The following is a 14,340-nucleotide window of genomic DNA, read 5'->3' as shown; positions in this document are numbered from 1 at the left end:
TGTTCTTTTTTACAACGTTCAGCTAGCTTCCCTGATTATTTGGGTTCACACCTTCTTTGCCTCAAACTACTGTAGGACGTGAAGCCTGACATAGCAAAGCCTGCTAGATGGTCATAGAACCTGCATCAACAAGGATTTCCAGCAGACATCCCAAAGAAGACAATGAAAAGGATGGGAGGCGTTGTCTGACAAGGAAGAAGTTAGTTCTTTTTTTTCTTTTTTTTTTCACTCAAAGACATCTTTTAAGTTCATTCCTCTGAAAATTTTGTTTTCTTATGCCCATATGACTGAATTGGTGATCATGTATTTTCAAGCAACTATATTTTTATAAGCTTGTGCAAGAATCACATGTCCTAACTTTGAAAATTGAATAATTAATGTTATAGACAATTTAGGGTGCTTCAAATGATTTTTTTAAGATGAAAAAAAAATTATGAAGAATTGTCGCTTGTTTGCTGCATTTTGACCACTGTTCTGTATCTTTCTTCTTGGACTTTAAAAGTTCTAACCAGTTAACAATCCTTTTCTTTTTGGTTATGTTATAATTGATTTTTGTTATGAAGGCTTTAATCAGTGTCTTGTTATTTGGAGGTCCCTTAGTTTGTCTGAGAGTTCTGTTAAGCAAGGAAGAGAAAGAGGAGTAACCAGAGAAGTACAGAAACCAGTAAAGATGAGAATCAAATCAGTGATTACAGGTAAAATTTTTCATTATTGTATTTGTCACTGTGTATTCAATCTTATTTGATGATTTCATGTTCTTTGGTTTTTATTAAAATTTTCAGGAAGGATATCCCCGAAGAAACTTTTTCCAGAAAGAAGGCATCCAAACATGGCCCGGCTGCCAGAATGAAGGATCTTGGACAGAGGTGAAATAATTGACCTCTGGTTGCTTATAAATTTTGTTTCATTTTCTTCAGTCGGTTTTGCACCAATTGGATGGTTCTTGTTCTTAGATGCATTGTCTGGATTGTGGAAATATACTATTGCATGCATGTTCTCTGTAGGAACCACTGGTATTAGTATGGCTCAGTCATGTATGATCATGTATACACATTATACAGTTTCTTTTATTGTGTTTGGCAGCGATACTCGTCATCCTGAGAGAAAAGTTGGACATGTTTTCCCTGTCATCAGGACAAAGAGAGTATGCCCCTGGAAGGACTTTCAGAGAAAGGCATTCACCTGATTATGTTAACTCAGATAAAATGGTAAACACAAATGATCAATTGGATACCATTGATTTTCGATCAGAAGATTTTAATGCCGGGTACAGGGAAATTGGTAAAACACCGGCATAAAAAATCTTATGGTCGTAAAAGAGAATGGGGGTGATGTAATGATTCTGGAAAGGATGAGAGAAAGAAGGCTAAGAGAAAGAAGAATCAAGAAAAAAAGGCTATGGAAGGAAAATCATGATGGCCACACCAATAGGGATTCAAATTCAAGTGATGTGCAGAGAACTGAATCTGAGCAGAAAAGGCTTGAGATTGAGCTGAGAAATAAGGCCCTTGAATCTCTCAGAATGAAGAAGGCTATTAGTCACTAGTTTGTTCTTACAATTACCGCCAGTATACCGTTCATTTTCATTTTTTAGTTATTTATTTATGTGTCATCTAGTCATCAGCGGTGTGGATCTACTCAAAAGTACATAAGACATTTTGTTCACATAATCTGTATCTGCAGCTGAAATAGATAAAAGAGGGTTTACTGTTTCTATATTGTTAATACAAGTGTGTGCAGACGTAGCTGCTAATTTCTCTGGTAATGGTTCTCTATACTATTTTGGGGATGTATTAATTTTTTGTGCTTTTAATCAAGTTATTTCCCCATTAATTATCCTGGTGGTAATTGTAAGGCAGCATCAATGTTATTGGGTATCTGATCTATAGGAACATTTTTAGATGTATAATCTAAACATTTTTTGTCTCAGGTGCAGAACTAAATTAGCCCGGACAGGTTTTTTGTGCTTTATTTGTTTATTTATTTTTAATTTGATTTCTTTGGTGCTTTAGATTTGTGAATGTTGTGTGTTTGATTGGGGATTGTTACTTACAATTCCGCTACATCAATATATGAGGCAACTACAACCGATTTATGAGTAGCAAGAGCATATCTGTTTCTTTTCAACTTGTTTTCTGGGCGCTTGACAAAAACAAAAACACTTGTTTTCTGGGCCATTACTCAGCACCAAGACTACTTCAACGAGACAAAACAAAACCCAAAATCCATTGTACCTGTCATCTCTTCTCCATCACCATCACTGTTTTTTGAGCAGCCGTCCGCCCAAGAAACTTGCCCGTCTCGTTTCAACTTAATTACAAGGTTACCACTTTCCCTGGATTTTTTTATTCATTCCTTCTTCAATCATAATTCGTTCATGTTGTAATAGATATTTGGATGCAAATGATTATATTAATGGCAGATAGATCAATCATGGTCGAATTCACAGTCGATGCTGGTCCAGCAGCTAAGGTGGTGGTCATTATCAATGACTCAGCTGCCAGTGGTTTATGACTGGGTGTTGGCAGGTTCATAGTGCCTCAATGGGCAATGTGTTGGACAGGAATCACGTCCCTTTCCAACCTCTTCTCGGGTTCACGACAGCTGACGTTGAGTGAGTTCTTGGAAACGAATGTGAGCTACACCGGCCCTCATCAAGGCTAGTCTTGGGTAGTACTAGCTAGTAGCAGCACCACTGACACTACTGAGTTCGTTTATGGTACTTTTTATCTACCGACATTTTAAAAGTTTCTAGTTCTTTATATTTGATGATGTGGGTGTGTATATATATATATATATATATATAGGTATATTACTCGAATTAGTTTATTTATTTATCATCCATCTACTCAGAAATACAACCCACTAATTCCTCTATTTTTAAAAATAACCTAATTTGGTTTTTTATCCTTCATCTTTGCCTATCTAGTCCCTCTATTTCTTAAAAAATATAATCAATAATTGACCTATTTTAGACTAGAAGAGATTAAGTAGAATCATTTTTAAAAAACAGAGAAACTATTTAAAAACATTTTTGAATAAAGGAATTAATAGAAAAAAGAAAGAAAAATAGAAGGATGAAGGTATTATACCATATATGTATATATTGCCAAGATCACGGAATGTGTATATATATATATATGCTGCACCTGTCAGTCATAAGAGTATAATAGTACTTGTTTCATCATGCAAAATGATCACTTGTTGTTTGAACTAGTCCATCGGCTCCTGCGAAGCCACGGACTGAACTTTATTAGCGTTATTAATGATCAAATTAACTTCAACTATTTGCAGTGCCATTCCTGGTCAAGATGAACGTACGGAGAAAAGCATGCATATGGTGAAGCTGTAGCCAAGGGGAAGGCTGAGGAAGAAGCACACTTATTATAAAAACATCAGATACAACTGGAGAAGAGGCAAAGAAGATCGACATTAGAAAAAGAATCTCTGAAGGCTGCAAGGATTGCAAAACAAGTACAAGAAAAAGCAGAAGCTGCAGCTTTCTTCTCTGCATGGCATCTTTATCAAAGCAAAAGATTTCACTGGAGAATTCGCTCCTTGGAAATCTTGAGCTCAAAGTTTGCAGCATATATCAGTTCCTTGAAATTCTGATAAAGAACTAAAAAACTCAGACAATAACCGCGAGAGGTCAAGCCAAAAGCTCGGAAATTGGCACATAAAAAGGCTGTGGTGAAACTAATTAACCACTGCAAAACCAAATGAATCAGAGAGGAAAGCAAAAGCCAACAAGTTGTTTGGTGATGCAAGGAACTATTTACAACAATGATTGAGGGAACACTGCTGTTTCCAGAAGACGAGAAGCAGATGAGGTCATTGTATGTGTACATAATTGTAAGCAACTGTGTAGCGTTATGGAACACCAATTCTAAGTCAATTTAAGACATTTTCATATTCCATGATCATGTGATGGTCCTTAACATTCATACACATTGAAAATTTAGCAGTCACTGTAGATTAACTCCCTTTTTCGACTGACGGGTGCTACAATATTTAAAACCAAAAACATTTGACTTTCAAAGCTCACGTTGTGGTGCAAAATAGTCAGCATGGTTGGGATTCACCTATATATATATATATATAGTTCTGTATTAACATTCATAAATGAAATAATCGAGTGACTATATATATATGATTTTTCATGCAAAATACAAGAGGAAAAATCTACATGAATAAACTCCGAATTTTGATTAAGTTATATGCTTTACACACACACAAAACAAAAATAGCAGTGTAAAGGAATAGATAAACGGGAGAGAACTTCGGAGATCTGAGGCCTCGGACTTAGTGCACCAAAAAGATAAGTGGAGGGTCAAACAAGGGCCTAATTAACCACATAGTGTTTTTAAAACATTTTAGAGGTATTTAGTCAATTAAAACTATACTCTTAAGTCTTTATACCCTTGCTTTGAACAGGTTCTATAATCAATAATATGCAACAGATATGGACATTAGACTCCATCTTATGAAATTCCACAGAAAGATATTCAGATTTAGTCTTTATAACAAGGGAAACTTAACTCCTGTTCTTTGGAAGAAATATCTTCAGTTACAAAGTATACCTCGATGACACAAAATTTTACAAACACAAAATTTTACAAACGGGCCATACATGAACAAAACAAATTAATTAACAAGAGAGATAATGATAATGTCCATAGGAACTGGGGCTTAAAAAAAAAAGAGAACTGAAAAAACAGGCAATTAATTAGAACCACGGAAACGTGTCATTGGTCACCTGGTATTTTCCAAATTTGGTTAATTTTCATCCGAGCTCAAGCGAAGACTATCCTATATAGATAATATTAGAGAAACATCTAATTTAGATAAAGATCCAACACAACAAGGTGGTCAATAATATCATGCCATATATATATATATATATATGTTTTCTTCTCCTTCAATTCACAACCAATCATATGTTTTCCCATAAAAAGATTTGTCCTACAACGATGGAGAAAGCAAGAAATCTTCATTTCTAAGAATTGCCAAGTCATGCATGCAGTCTATATCATCTAATTATATTCCCATTTCCCGTCTTGAAACGGAAAACTCAACTTGTGCAATTGACAACGAAACAAAGCGTGTGTATACCATTTCCCACCCACCAACTACTTTCCTGTTATCTTCCAGCCATGAAACACAGGAAACTCATGCTCACCAATCTTGATTTCACCTTCACCGATTAAATATTTAAAAAGACTAGGTCTATAGTTAATTCCCAAGAGCTCTAATTATGGCTTCACTCAAAGCTCTAGCAATTCAACAGATTGATCAATATTCATAAACAGAGAAACATATATGTTCAGACGGTGCATGGTGCAAAACCAATTAAGCGTATGAAATAAAAGGCACAGCATGCAATGATATGAACAACCAGAACAAAAAATAATTAAGTTTTTCAACATGAGAGAAAATCATGCAAATTAACAATAAAGATACAGGATCAAAGAGAAACTTATTGATAGGATTGAGGACGAGGAGCCCAAGCACCAAACATCTCAGGTGGAAGCTGACCATTTGGCATCAGATTGGGCAGTAGGTTATACATTGGCATCGAAGAAGGATCAGCTCCCATCTCACCACTACCACCACCCCCACCACCACCACCATCACCAGAACCCCCCATGCCATCAGCTGACACTTGTTGCTCACCACCTTGAGCATCATCCTCTAAAGGCAATCTCTCATAAGTAGCATTAGAGAAAGTGGCCACAATCACCAACACTGGGCCAGATGCAACAAGTTCACCCATAACACTCCCACCCACCACCTGCCCTTGTCCTCCTGCTAGATACACAGTCATCCCAGTAGCACCGGGCGGTGATGGAGCCGGAAGGAAAGCACCAGCCAGTGAAAGAATCTCAAACCTACCCTGCAGTGTGACCACAGCTCCAGGAGCACCAGGTTGCCGAAGACTAACATTAGTAACAACACCACTACCACTAAGGATACAAATCCCACGCTGTCTCTTGCGAGCGAAAGGTCAGCATGGCATCCATGATATCAGTCCCGCTAGCGATCTCAAGGACATGGGAACGAAGAGCATTAGGACTATCCCTAGTGATGATGATGGGAGGTTTTGGTTTGTTCTTGGATCCAGCAGGGCGGCCACGGGGTCGACGACCGGGATTGTTGGAGTTTGAACCTCCAGTCTCGGCGAGATCAAGAGAACCGGATCCTCCGGCGGCTGTTTGGTCATCAACGTTACCACCGCTGTCATCCTCATCGTTAGGATGGTTGTTGTTGTGGCTGCCGCTGCTTTGGGTGGTGGTTTGGTTAGGGTCATGGTCACGTCTCAAATGGCCGAGATGGGCCAAGTGTTGGAGTTGGTGCTGGTTGAGAAGATCGAGGGAAGGTGGTGGTAAAGACGAGGATACAACTGGGTCGACCATGCCACTACTGCCACCCCACCATCTGTTCGCCATCTTCTTCTTCTTCTTCAACTTCTTCTAGTACTACGTATTGTATTGAAAAACCCTAAATTTCAATATAACTGGGTTTTCAGATGGAAGGAAGATGATGATGAAGAAGAGAAGAAAGAACTAAGAAGGTGGTCTTATTAACAGCTAGTAGTAGTTGTTTTCATTTGGGTCTTTGGGATTATCGGGTAATAATAAGAGGAGTTGGAAACTTGGAGTTGGTCAAAGAAAGACAAGGGTGGTTCGCATTATTGTGGGGTAACGTGCGCACGAGCAAGTGGGGTACTGGCCCGGCCTTAATTGGATGGAGAGCGAGTGGGAAGTGGGAACACAACAACAACAACAACAACAATAGCAACAACAACTCTTCACCGTGATGCGAGTCCCGACAAGGCTTCTCGAATGGTAATTAAGCTCCCTTAGAAAATAGCATCCCCAGGACTACTACTCGCTCTCATCTCAATGCTTTTCTTTTCTTATCTCCTTCTCTATCTTTAATTCTTCAGCATCTCTGTCTATTGCTATTCCTACTCATTGTTCTACAGTTGTTACTGGTAGTCTCTCACAGTTTAAATATATATATATAAATATATAAATAATTTAAAAAATAAAATAAAAAAAAAGAAAGAAAGAGAGAGATAGAGCGAGCGTGTTGGTGAACTGTGAAGAGAAGGGGGGAAGTACATGTAGATCGCACGTCGCTTCACATGGTTTGTCAGGGCGTACAGGAATTAAGTAATGAATAGTTTTATTGAAGGGTGTGGCAGCCGTCCGTTTGTCTAAAGCTTGTCTGCTTGTTCTCAAACTCGCATGGTTTTTGCTGGATACCTTGTGCTGACTAGGATTAGTTGGGTGGGTTCTGTCTTTAATTATTCATTACAGTGGACTTGATAATTACTAGTTATTTAACAGTGCTTTTGTTCATTCATTTAACAGAGTCTGTTTCTTTTTCGTTCTGCCCCCTCATGTTCCCCCCCTTGTATTTTGAGTCAAGAAAGAAAAGGCTGTCCAGCCCATTGTCTTACTGCAATATAATTGTATATTTTCATAATAAATACTAAAATGTGATAATACACTTTCTGAACTTGTTACACTTTCTTTCATTATGGGGTTGGTTCTACTTTATATGTTCCTTCCATGTTCTGTACTTTCTCCATAATAAATTTAATACAGTATATTTACTTTCTTTCAAAAGAGAGAAAGAAAGAAAGAAAGAAAGAAAACCCATGCCCAAACACAACGATACTAAATGGAACTTATATAGTATTTGTATATTAATGGTGAACAACAAACAATAGAACAAAATTGGCTTGCTTTTCAACACATGGTTAGCCGTGAATCTTGGGATGTTCCCTATCAAACCACATCAACATCATTAATGTTGAACTGATATAAAGTTGATATAATTAGGGACATATTCCTTGTTTCTCTGCTCTTCAATTGTGGCCTGGAAACAAGGAACGTCAACTCATCTCTTGATCTGCCAAAATATAGGATATATTCTTCTCGGATATACACTTTGTTTGATATGTATATAACAACTAAAAACTATTATTTTAAACTCCATGCATAACTCCTGAAGCAAGCTGGTCTTTATGAATTTGAATATGGATTCCATTTTTTTCAGCGAGCGAGACTCATTTCAATACCACTTAATATATGTACTAACTACTAGGAAGAGGAATAACCTGAGTATACCTGAAAAGCCTTTCACAATTAATGTGCATTCCTACAAAAGGTATTTAGTCATTGTTCCATAAACAAGGACGACATTGTGATAATTTAAATTATGAGCTTTATAACTTAGTGCCTCATCATTGGAACTTGTTCCCACAAGTACATGAAAAGAAGAATAATATTGTACAGCTTAAAGTTTAGGTACAAATTCTCAAACAGATCATATATCGCCCATGCTATAGACACATTGCCAAGTTAATGTAGGGTTGATTGTATGTCTTTGCCTCTGAAAAATTTTAAAAGAATTTGAACAGTAAAACGAGTCTGGTTTGAGGAATATGATATTATTTTATCCACATTAATTTCTTAAAAAAATATATTGCAAGAATTATGTGGTTTATTAATTAAGTTATAATTTATCTATTTTTTAAATATATATATACCTATATATATAATTACATACCATGGTTTTCATTTCATCGCATGTTTTGATGTACGCACTTGTCAACATAAAATATTATTTTTAATCTTTCACTCTATGAAATAATACAAGATATGACATCCATATTTTCAAGACTGACCTATATATTATATTGTTCTACAAGTAGGAATTGAATGATATTAAAATTTAAAAGTCTGATTTTTTAATAAATCTGTAATTTATTCATTTTATTAAAAAAATATATATATATCAGAGGCTGGTATGAAGTAAATAATATATATTCATTATATATATAACCATTAGAAGATGCAATACTGCAACATATGAAAGCAAATTTAATTTTACAGTTCTTCTCAAATAGTTCCCCTTTGAACAGCAAATCAATTAAAAACTTTATTTGTAGTAAATTAATCAGTTTGTAAAGAAGTCATAGAAGATCTTAATTCACTAAAAAGATGCCATATTGCACAACTAGATCATTGCAACAAAAGCATGATGTGGTCACCATTTGCTATACATCTCAGAGTATTATTGAAATTAAACCAGCAGTAAAATCCAAAAGTTATTCCAAAACATGCACACAAATTTCTAGCTAATACTATGTACCATAAACAAATCCTTCATGGAAAGCAAATGTGATAGATATATAGAAGAAAGCAACGTTAGTTACCAACTCTTTCACAAGAATACCTTGAGACCAATGGATGCACTACTTGGCAAGGGTCCTAAACGAAGCTCAAGGTCTAGTTCCACAACAGCCTGTTGATCACTTCCCAACCTCTCAGCTGTCTTAAGTTGATGAGCTCTTCTCCATGGTGTATTGATGAACAAAGCTTCTTGATATTCTCTGCTTTGACTATGATCCATGGCCACTTGAACAGTAGTTCTCTATCAACAACAGTCCTCTTCATGGTTGGAAAATATGATGGAATAACCTCGTTGGTGATATCAAGAGAAGGTGATCTTGTTGTGTTTGATTTTTGTTTGAGCTTGGATCTATCCTTTCTATGTATGTTCATGTGCCCTCCAAGTGCCTGAGCATTGGAGAAGCCTCTCTTGCAAAATATACAGTCATAGGACCGAGTACTACTGTTCGGCAAACAGATGTTCTGGTCATCAAACACAGTTTGCTTTGATGCCTGTTTGCTTGAATGATCCTCTTCCATAGAAGAAGTTCAAAGCTTTTCCAGAATGAGCTAGAGTTCTATGACTCTAAGGGTATGTTTGGATGCAAGGATTGATCCCCAAGGATTGGGGATCAACCCTTGTGGCATGTGCATGCCCATGTTTGGGCATGCACCAAAGGGCATGGGAAAGGAATGAGGGGGGAGTGCATGCCCCTCAAACCCTTCATGCTCATCCCCCTCATTTTTGGGGGGATTGAGCATGCCTTGATGAGGTAATTACTCTTTTTACCCCTCATAATATTATATACCAAAATGGAGAAGCTTAGTTATACATGATATCTTAATACCCCATGTGAAAGTGACCAATATGTTTTAAAAAATAAAAAGGTAAATATAATTTATTAAAAGTTGTAAAATATATTAAACATGAAAGGTAACTTTAAAAAAATTATTTAATAGTTTATAAATTTCTAAGTGATTATAATTATAAATGAAAAACGGTTCATTAAAAATGAATTAAATCATAATTATAAATTATTATAAATTCATAATTGAAAATTATAAATAATTAAATTAATAAATAAATTTTAGTTGTTAAACACTTAAAAGGTTTTCAAAATAACTTGAAATTCCATACGACAACTAATTTTTCGAAAGCACTGTCCACATCGCGCCTTTCTGACTTCCTGTTTGCCGTTCTCTTCCTCTCTGTTTGATTTCCTTCCCTTTGTGATTCGGAGATGCAAGAAGCTACCTCGCAGATTGAATCCGGCGTTCTTAGTGAAGGTTCAGGTTAGGTTTTTACTGCTGGTTTGGGGGAAATTGAACTATAAGTGGTTTCATTGAATAATTCCTTCATTTGATTACTGTTTTCATGGGAGTACTCATTGAGTTTTCACTCATTGAGCTTAACACCTTCACATAAAGTGTAATTTGGTGGTCATAGTTTTAAAACTAGGGTGAGAAGAGTATCTCTTCTCCTTAGGTATACTTATTGTTAGCCATGAAATGATGCATGACAACAAAATAATTGGCTATTAAGTACTAGCATAAATACTTTCAATAGAACTTCCTACATTTTGATTAACACCTGCTGCAAATATTTTTCTGTATAATTTTATAAATTCTACAGTAACAGAACAATATTACATCGCAAGAGAAAATACTTCTCTAGCTACTATGAGATCTAGCTTTTGGTAGAGTCAATACAGTAGTCTTAATTAATTTCTTTTTAATTTTAGTTTGTAAAAAATTAAAAATCTTAAATTTAAACTTAATATCAACTCTTTGAATGCTTCCTTTTGTAATCCACTCCATTACATATATTTTTAAATTCAATGTTTTAATTTTAAATTTTAACCATTATAAAAAATTAATATTTATAATATATTTTAATATTATATATATATATCATTTACTATTTTGGTTCATTATTTTACTATTTTTTTTTTTTATTTAAAATAATTTAATTTATTAAGAATTTTTTTTTAAAATATTAAGATGTTTGGCAAAAAATTTAGATAAAATTTAAAAAAATGAATCTCAACATCAATCATCATAGTAATATATTATATTATATTGATTGTTTTAATAAATAATTAATATATTATATTTTATTATAATAAATTAAGTATATATTAATTATATTAATTACTCTTAATATTGCCTCTACATCTGATCATGATTGGCCTATGGATGACAGTACTAATTTACTGATTTTCCAATCTTTGTTATGGAGATAAATATCACTAAATGGCTAGTAACATTACAAAATTAATCCACATATGATAACGACATTGATGAGGATTAATTGGCAGCACTAATCTCTTGTTTCTGAGTTTCTGACTACTTGATAACATGCTTTCAAAATCAACTTTAATAGATACGTACAACTGCTCTAAACCCATCTATCTCTTTGGCTGATTAGATCATGGATCATGCGTGTCTATTGATTGAGAAGAATAACTTCAATAAAGCACTTGCAGTAAACAAAAAAATATTTTGGTAGGCAGGGTGTTAAAGACTTGTCTTTACTCAATTGTCTGATGGGAATGGGACAAGTAAATGAGGCTGGTTTAATTAGGCCATCAAGTTTTCAATACCAGACATCAAGGCCCTCCCAAAATTTACTTTCAATATTCTTCTTTTCTTGTGCAGTCGTCGCGGCCATTTTCTGACACTGTTCTGTAGAGACGTTTACTTTGTAATGTCCCGGCGCTGCGAAGGAACTGGATTGATAACATGAAGAATATATATATATATATATATTAATTGACAGTAATTATATTTGAGGTCATGAGTTTGCGCCATTTGGCAGCAGGGGAGGGAAACAGCTTTCATTGTCTTAACTTAGCTGGTACTTGCTGCAACCTCTGGACTAATTCCAACTAATTAGTACGGCGTGTCTACCTGTTCATAAAAAAAAACAGAGGAAGAGAGTTTGAAGTTTAATTTCATTATTTAATTATCAAATAAAAAAATTGAAATCGATTTTATTGACTTTTTTTTGTTTTTAATGAAAACAAGCAATATATAAATCAGGACTGTGCATACAAATTAAAAATTACTCATTCAACTCATATAACATCTTCAGTCGGGATCACAACCAATGATTTATTATATATCATTGTTATTTTAAATGAGTTTTGATCTCAAAATTTTTTATTATCGCATCTACATTTTTTATAATAAAATTAAATACCGTTAGATTATTAGCTTTTTTTAGTAATTTCAATAATATTTTAACTAATTTTGTTTGACATCAATATACAAATAGCTCATCACATCAGCTATAATGTTGACAATTAATAATGAATATATATATATATATATGTCGAGTAGGCGACAATGAATATATTTTTATATGTATAAATTTTTAGATTAATTTTATTTATTTATTTATTTTATTATATTCATTGTCTCCGAATCACAAGTAGTCTGGTCCTCAACTATAAAAGTCATATATATTCCCATTTCTTAAACAAAAGACAACTTGACCTTTGGAATCGGTTAGCACACTTAATTACTGTGGCCGGCTGCCGCCTAAGGTTAGCTGTAAGGAACACTTTGATTCCATCTCTTGCATACTTAATTATAGGTACCGGTGCCTGTATGTTTATATTTAGATACACAATTAAGTTGTATACTTCTTAAGGCCGGCCAAAAGATATAGCTCAAGAGTGCAGATCAAGCCAGACAAACAAGGAGATGGACAACCATGTAGCTCGCTGGTCACTGCATGGAACCAAAGCTTTGGTCACTGGAGGTACCAAAGGAATTGGGTATGGTACTCTTCTCATTCCTTAATGCGTTTTTGTGCTCAGAGTTATGACTACATCAATGTAATTAACATGCGTGCATGTTGTTGTTGTTGTTTGTTTTTGAATAAATGCATGTTGTTTGAGTTCCAATGCTTTTTTACTCCATTTTCAGGCATGCCATAGTTGAAGAACTAGCAAAGTTTGGAGCCACTGTGCACACGTGTTCTCGGAATGAGTCTGAACTTAATGCATGCTTGAAAGAGTGGGAAGACAAAAAATTTAATGTCACTGGTTCAGTCTGTGATGTTTCTTCTCAGATTGAACGAGAGAGAATAATAAACAGTGTCTCTGCTGTTTTCCAAGGGAAGCTTGATATCCTTGTGAGTACTCTCAAATCACCTTATTACTGTTTCTTATGCCTATGATACTTTTATTTTTTTACTTTTTCTTTTTTCTTAGATAAACAATGTGGGCATGTGCTGGATCAAGCCAACTTTAGAATGCACTGCTGAAGATTATTCCCAGACAATGGCTACTAATTTTGAATCAGCATTCCATTTAAGCCAACTGGCTCATCCTCTCATGAAAGCATCAGGATCAGGTAGAATAGTATTCATCTCTTCCGTTGGCACAAGAGTAGTTTATCAAGGCATAGCAATTTACGCAGCTAGCAAAGGTAAAGATTCAGTTTTTAACTTTTTATAAATGCTATATATCTATAAGTACAGAATGAATAATCTCTCTTCTGTAACTTGTTATTCATTCTTTTTCTCAAGGAGCAATGGATCAACTCACCAAACATTTAGCTTGTGAGTGGGCCAGAGACAACATCAGAGTCAACAGTGTTGCACCTTCAGTCATTAAAACTCCTCTCATTAAAAAGCTTGTGAGTTAATTTTTGTCTTCTTTCAAAGCTGTATATATAAAGAAATTAATAATGATTTTGTTATGGTTTAAACAGGGTGTTGATGAAGCTATAACGAAAGAAACATCTAGAGTTCCTCTGAACAGACTGGGAGAACCAGAAGAGGTGGCATCAGTGGTGGCCTTCCTCTGTCTGCCAGCATCCTCATACGTCACAGGCCAAACGGTTTGCATTGATGGGGGACGTGCACTTAATTACACCACCACTGATTAGTTCTTCAATATGGATTTTTGACAGTGATCTCTGTCATTGGCCTCATGAACAAAGGGAATAACTTAATATTGTTTTGCATGTTTTACTGCAGTGTCTATGAAGTAAACATAATTATGGATTATGGTTTGTTCTTTGAAAATCAACTACATGGAATTCTTTTTGTCTCGAATGATACATTATCAGTTTTAAAACAATATTTTGCCTATAAACTTGAATTGTGTCCACTTAAACAGAGTCTAGATGATGTATTTTTTTT

At 35.0% G+C, this 14,340-nt stretch overlaps 2 protein-coding genes, 1 long non-coding RNA gene and 1 pseudogene across 3 annotated transcripts; 2 read left to right on the top strand and 2 right to left on the bottom strand.

Moving 5' to 3' along the window:
- The first annotated feature begins 55 nt into the window (after window positions 1-55).
- On the top strand, window positions 56-1,405 carry LOC120265834. The gene is made up of 4 exons (XR_005537767.1): window positions 56-199; window positions 592-695; window positions 783-866; window positions 1,084-1,405. It is a non-coding gene; the product is annotated as an uncharacterized LOC120265834 (long non-coding RNA).
- A 3,953-nt stretch (window positions 1,406-5,358) lies between these two features.
- On the bottom strand, window positions 5,359-6,633 carry LOC120264460 (annotated as a pseudogene).
- A 2,669-nt stretch (window positions 6,634-9,302) lies between these two features.
- Window positions 9,303-9,725, bottom strand: LOC120265356 (zinc finger protein 10-like). Its single transcript, XM_039273229.1, has one exon. The coding sequence runs from the start codon at window positions 9,723-9,725 to the stop codon at window positions 9,303-9,305; it is 423 nt and encodes a 140-aa protein (XP_039129163.1).
- Window positions 9,726-12,787: 3,062 nt separating this feature from the next.
- On the top strand, window positions 12,788-14,169 carry LOC120265578 (noroxomaritidine/norcraugsodine reductase-like). Its single transcript, XM_039273515.1, has 5 exons — window positions 12,788-12,967; window positions 13,119-13,326; window positions 13,406-13,622; window positions 13,723-13,832; window positions 13,908-14,169. Exons 1-5 carry the CDS (start codon window positions 12,894-12,896, stop codon window positions 14,082-14,084), a joined length of 786 nt encoding a protein of 261 aa, XP_039129449.1. The 5' UTR covers window positions 12,788-12,893; the 3' UTR covers window positions 14,085-14,169.
- The last annotated feature ends 171 nt before the right edge of the window (window positions 14,170-14,340 follow it).

The sequence above is a fragment of the Dioscorea cayenensis genome, chromosome 7, assembly GCF_009730915.1.
Source record: "Dioscorea cayenensis subsp. rotundata cultivar TDr96_F1 chromosome 7, TDr96_F1_v2_PseudoChromosome.rev07_lg8_w22 25.fasta, whole genome shotgun sequence".
Classification (NCBI taxonomy): Eukaryota; Viridiplantae; Streptophyta; class Magnoliopsida; order Dioscoreales; family Dioscoreaceae; genus Dioscorea; species Dioscorea cayenensis.
This window is presented reverse-complemented; position numbering and strand designations above follow the sequence as displayed.

Coding starts and splice junctions, on each gene's coding strand:
- LOC120265356 (XM_039273229.1), bottom strand. CDS start 9,725: ATGGAAGAGGATCATTCAAGCAAACAGGCATCAAAGCAAACTGTGTTT.
- LOC120265578 (XM_039273515.1), top strand. CDS start 12,894: ATGGACAACCATGTAGCTCGCTGGTCACTGCATGGAACCAAAGCTTTG. Junction 13,327..13,405: donor AAGGGAAGCTTGATATCCTT/GTGAGTACTCTC, acceptor CTTTTTTCTTAG/ATAAACAATGTGGGCATGTG. Junction 13,623..13,722: donor AATTTACGCAGCTAGCAAAG/GTAAAGATTCAG, acceptor CTTTTTCTCAAG/GAGCAATGGATCAACTCACC.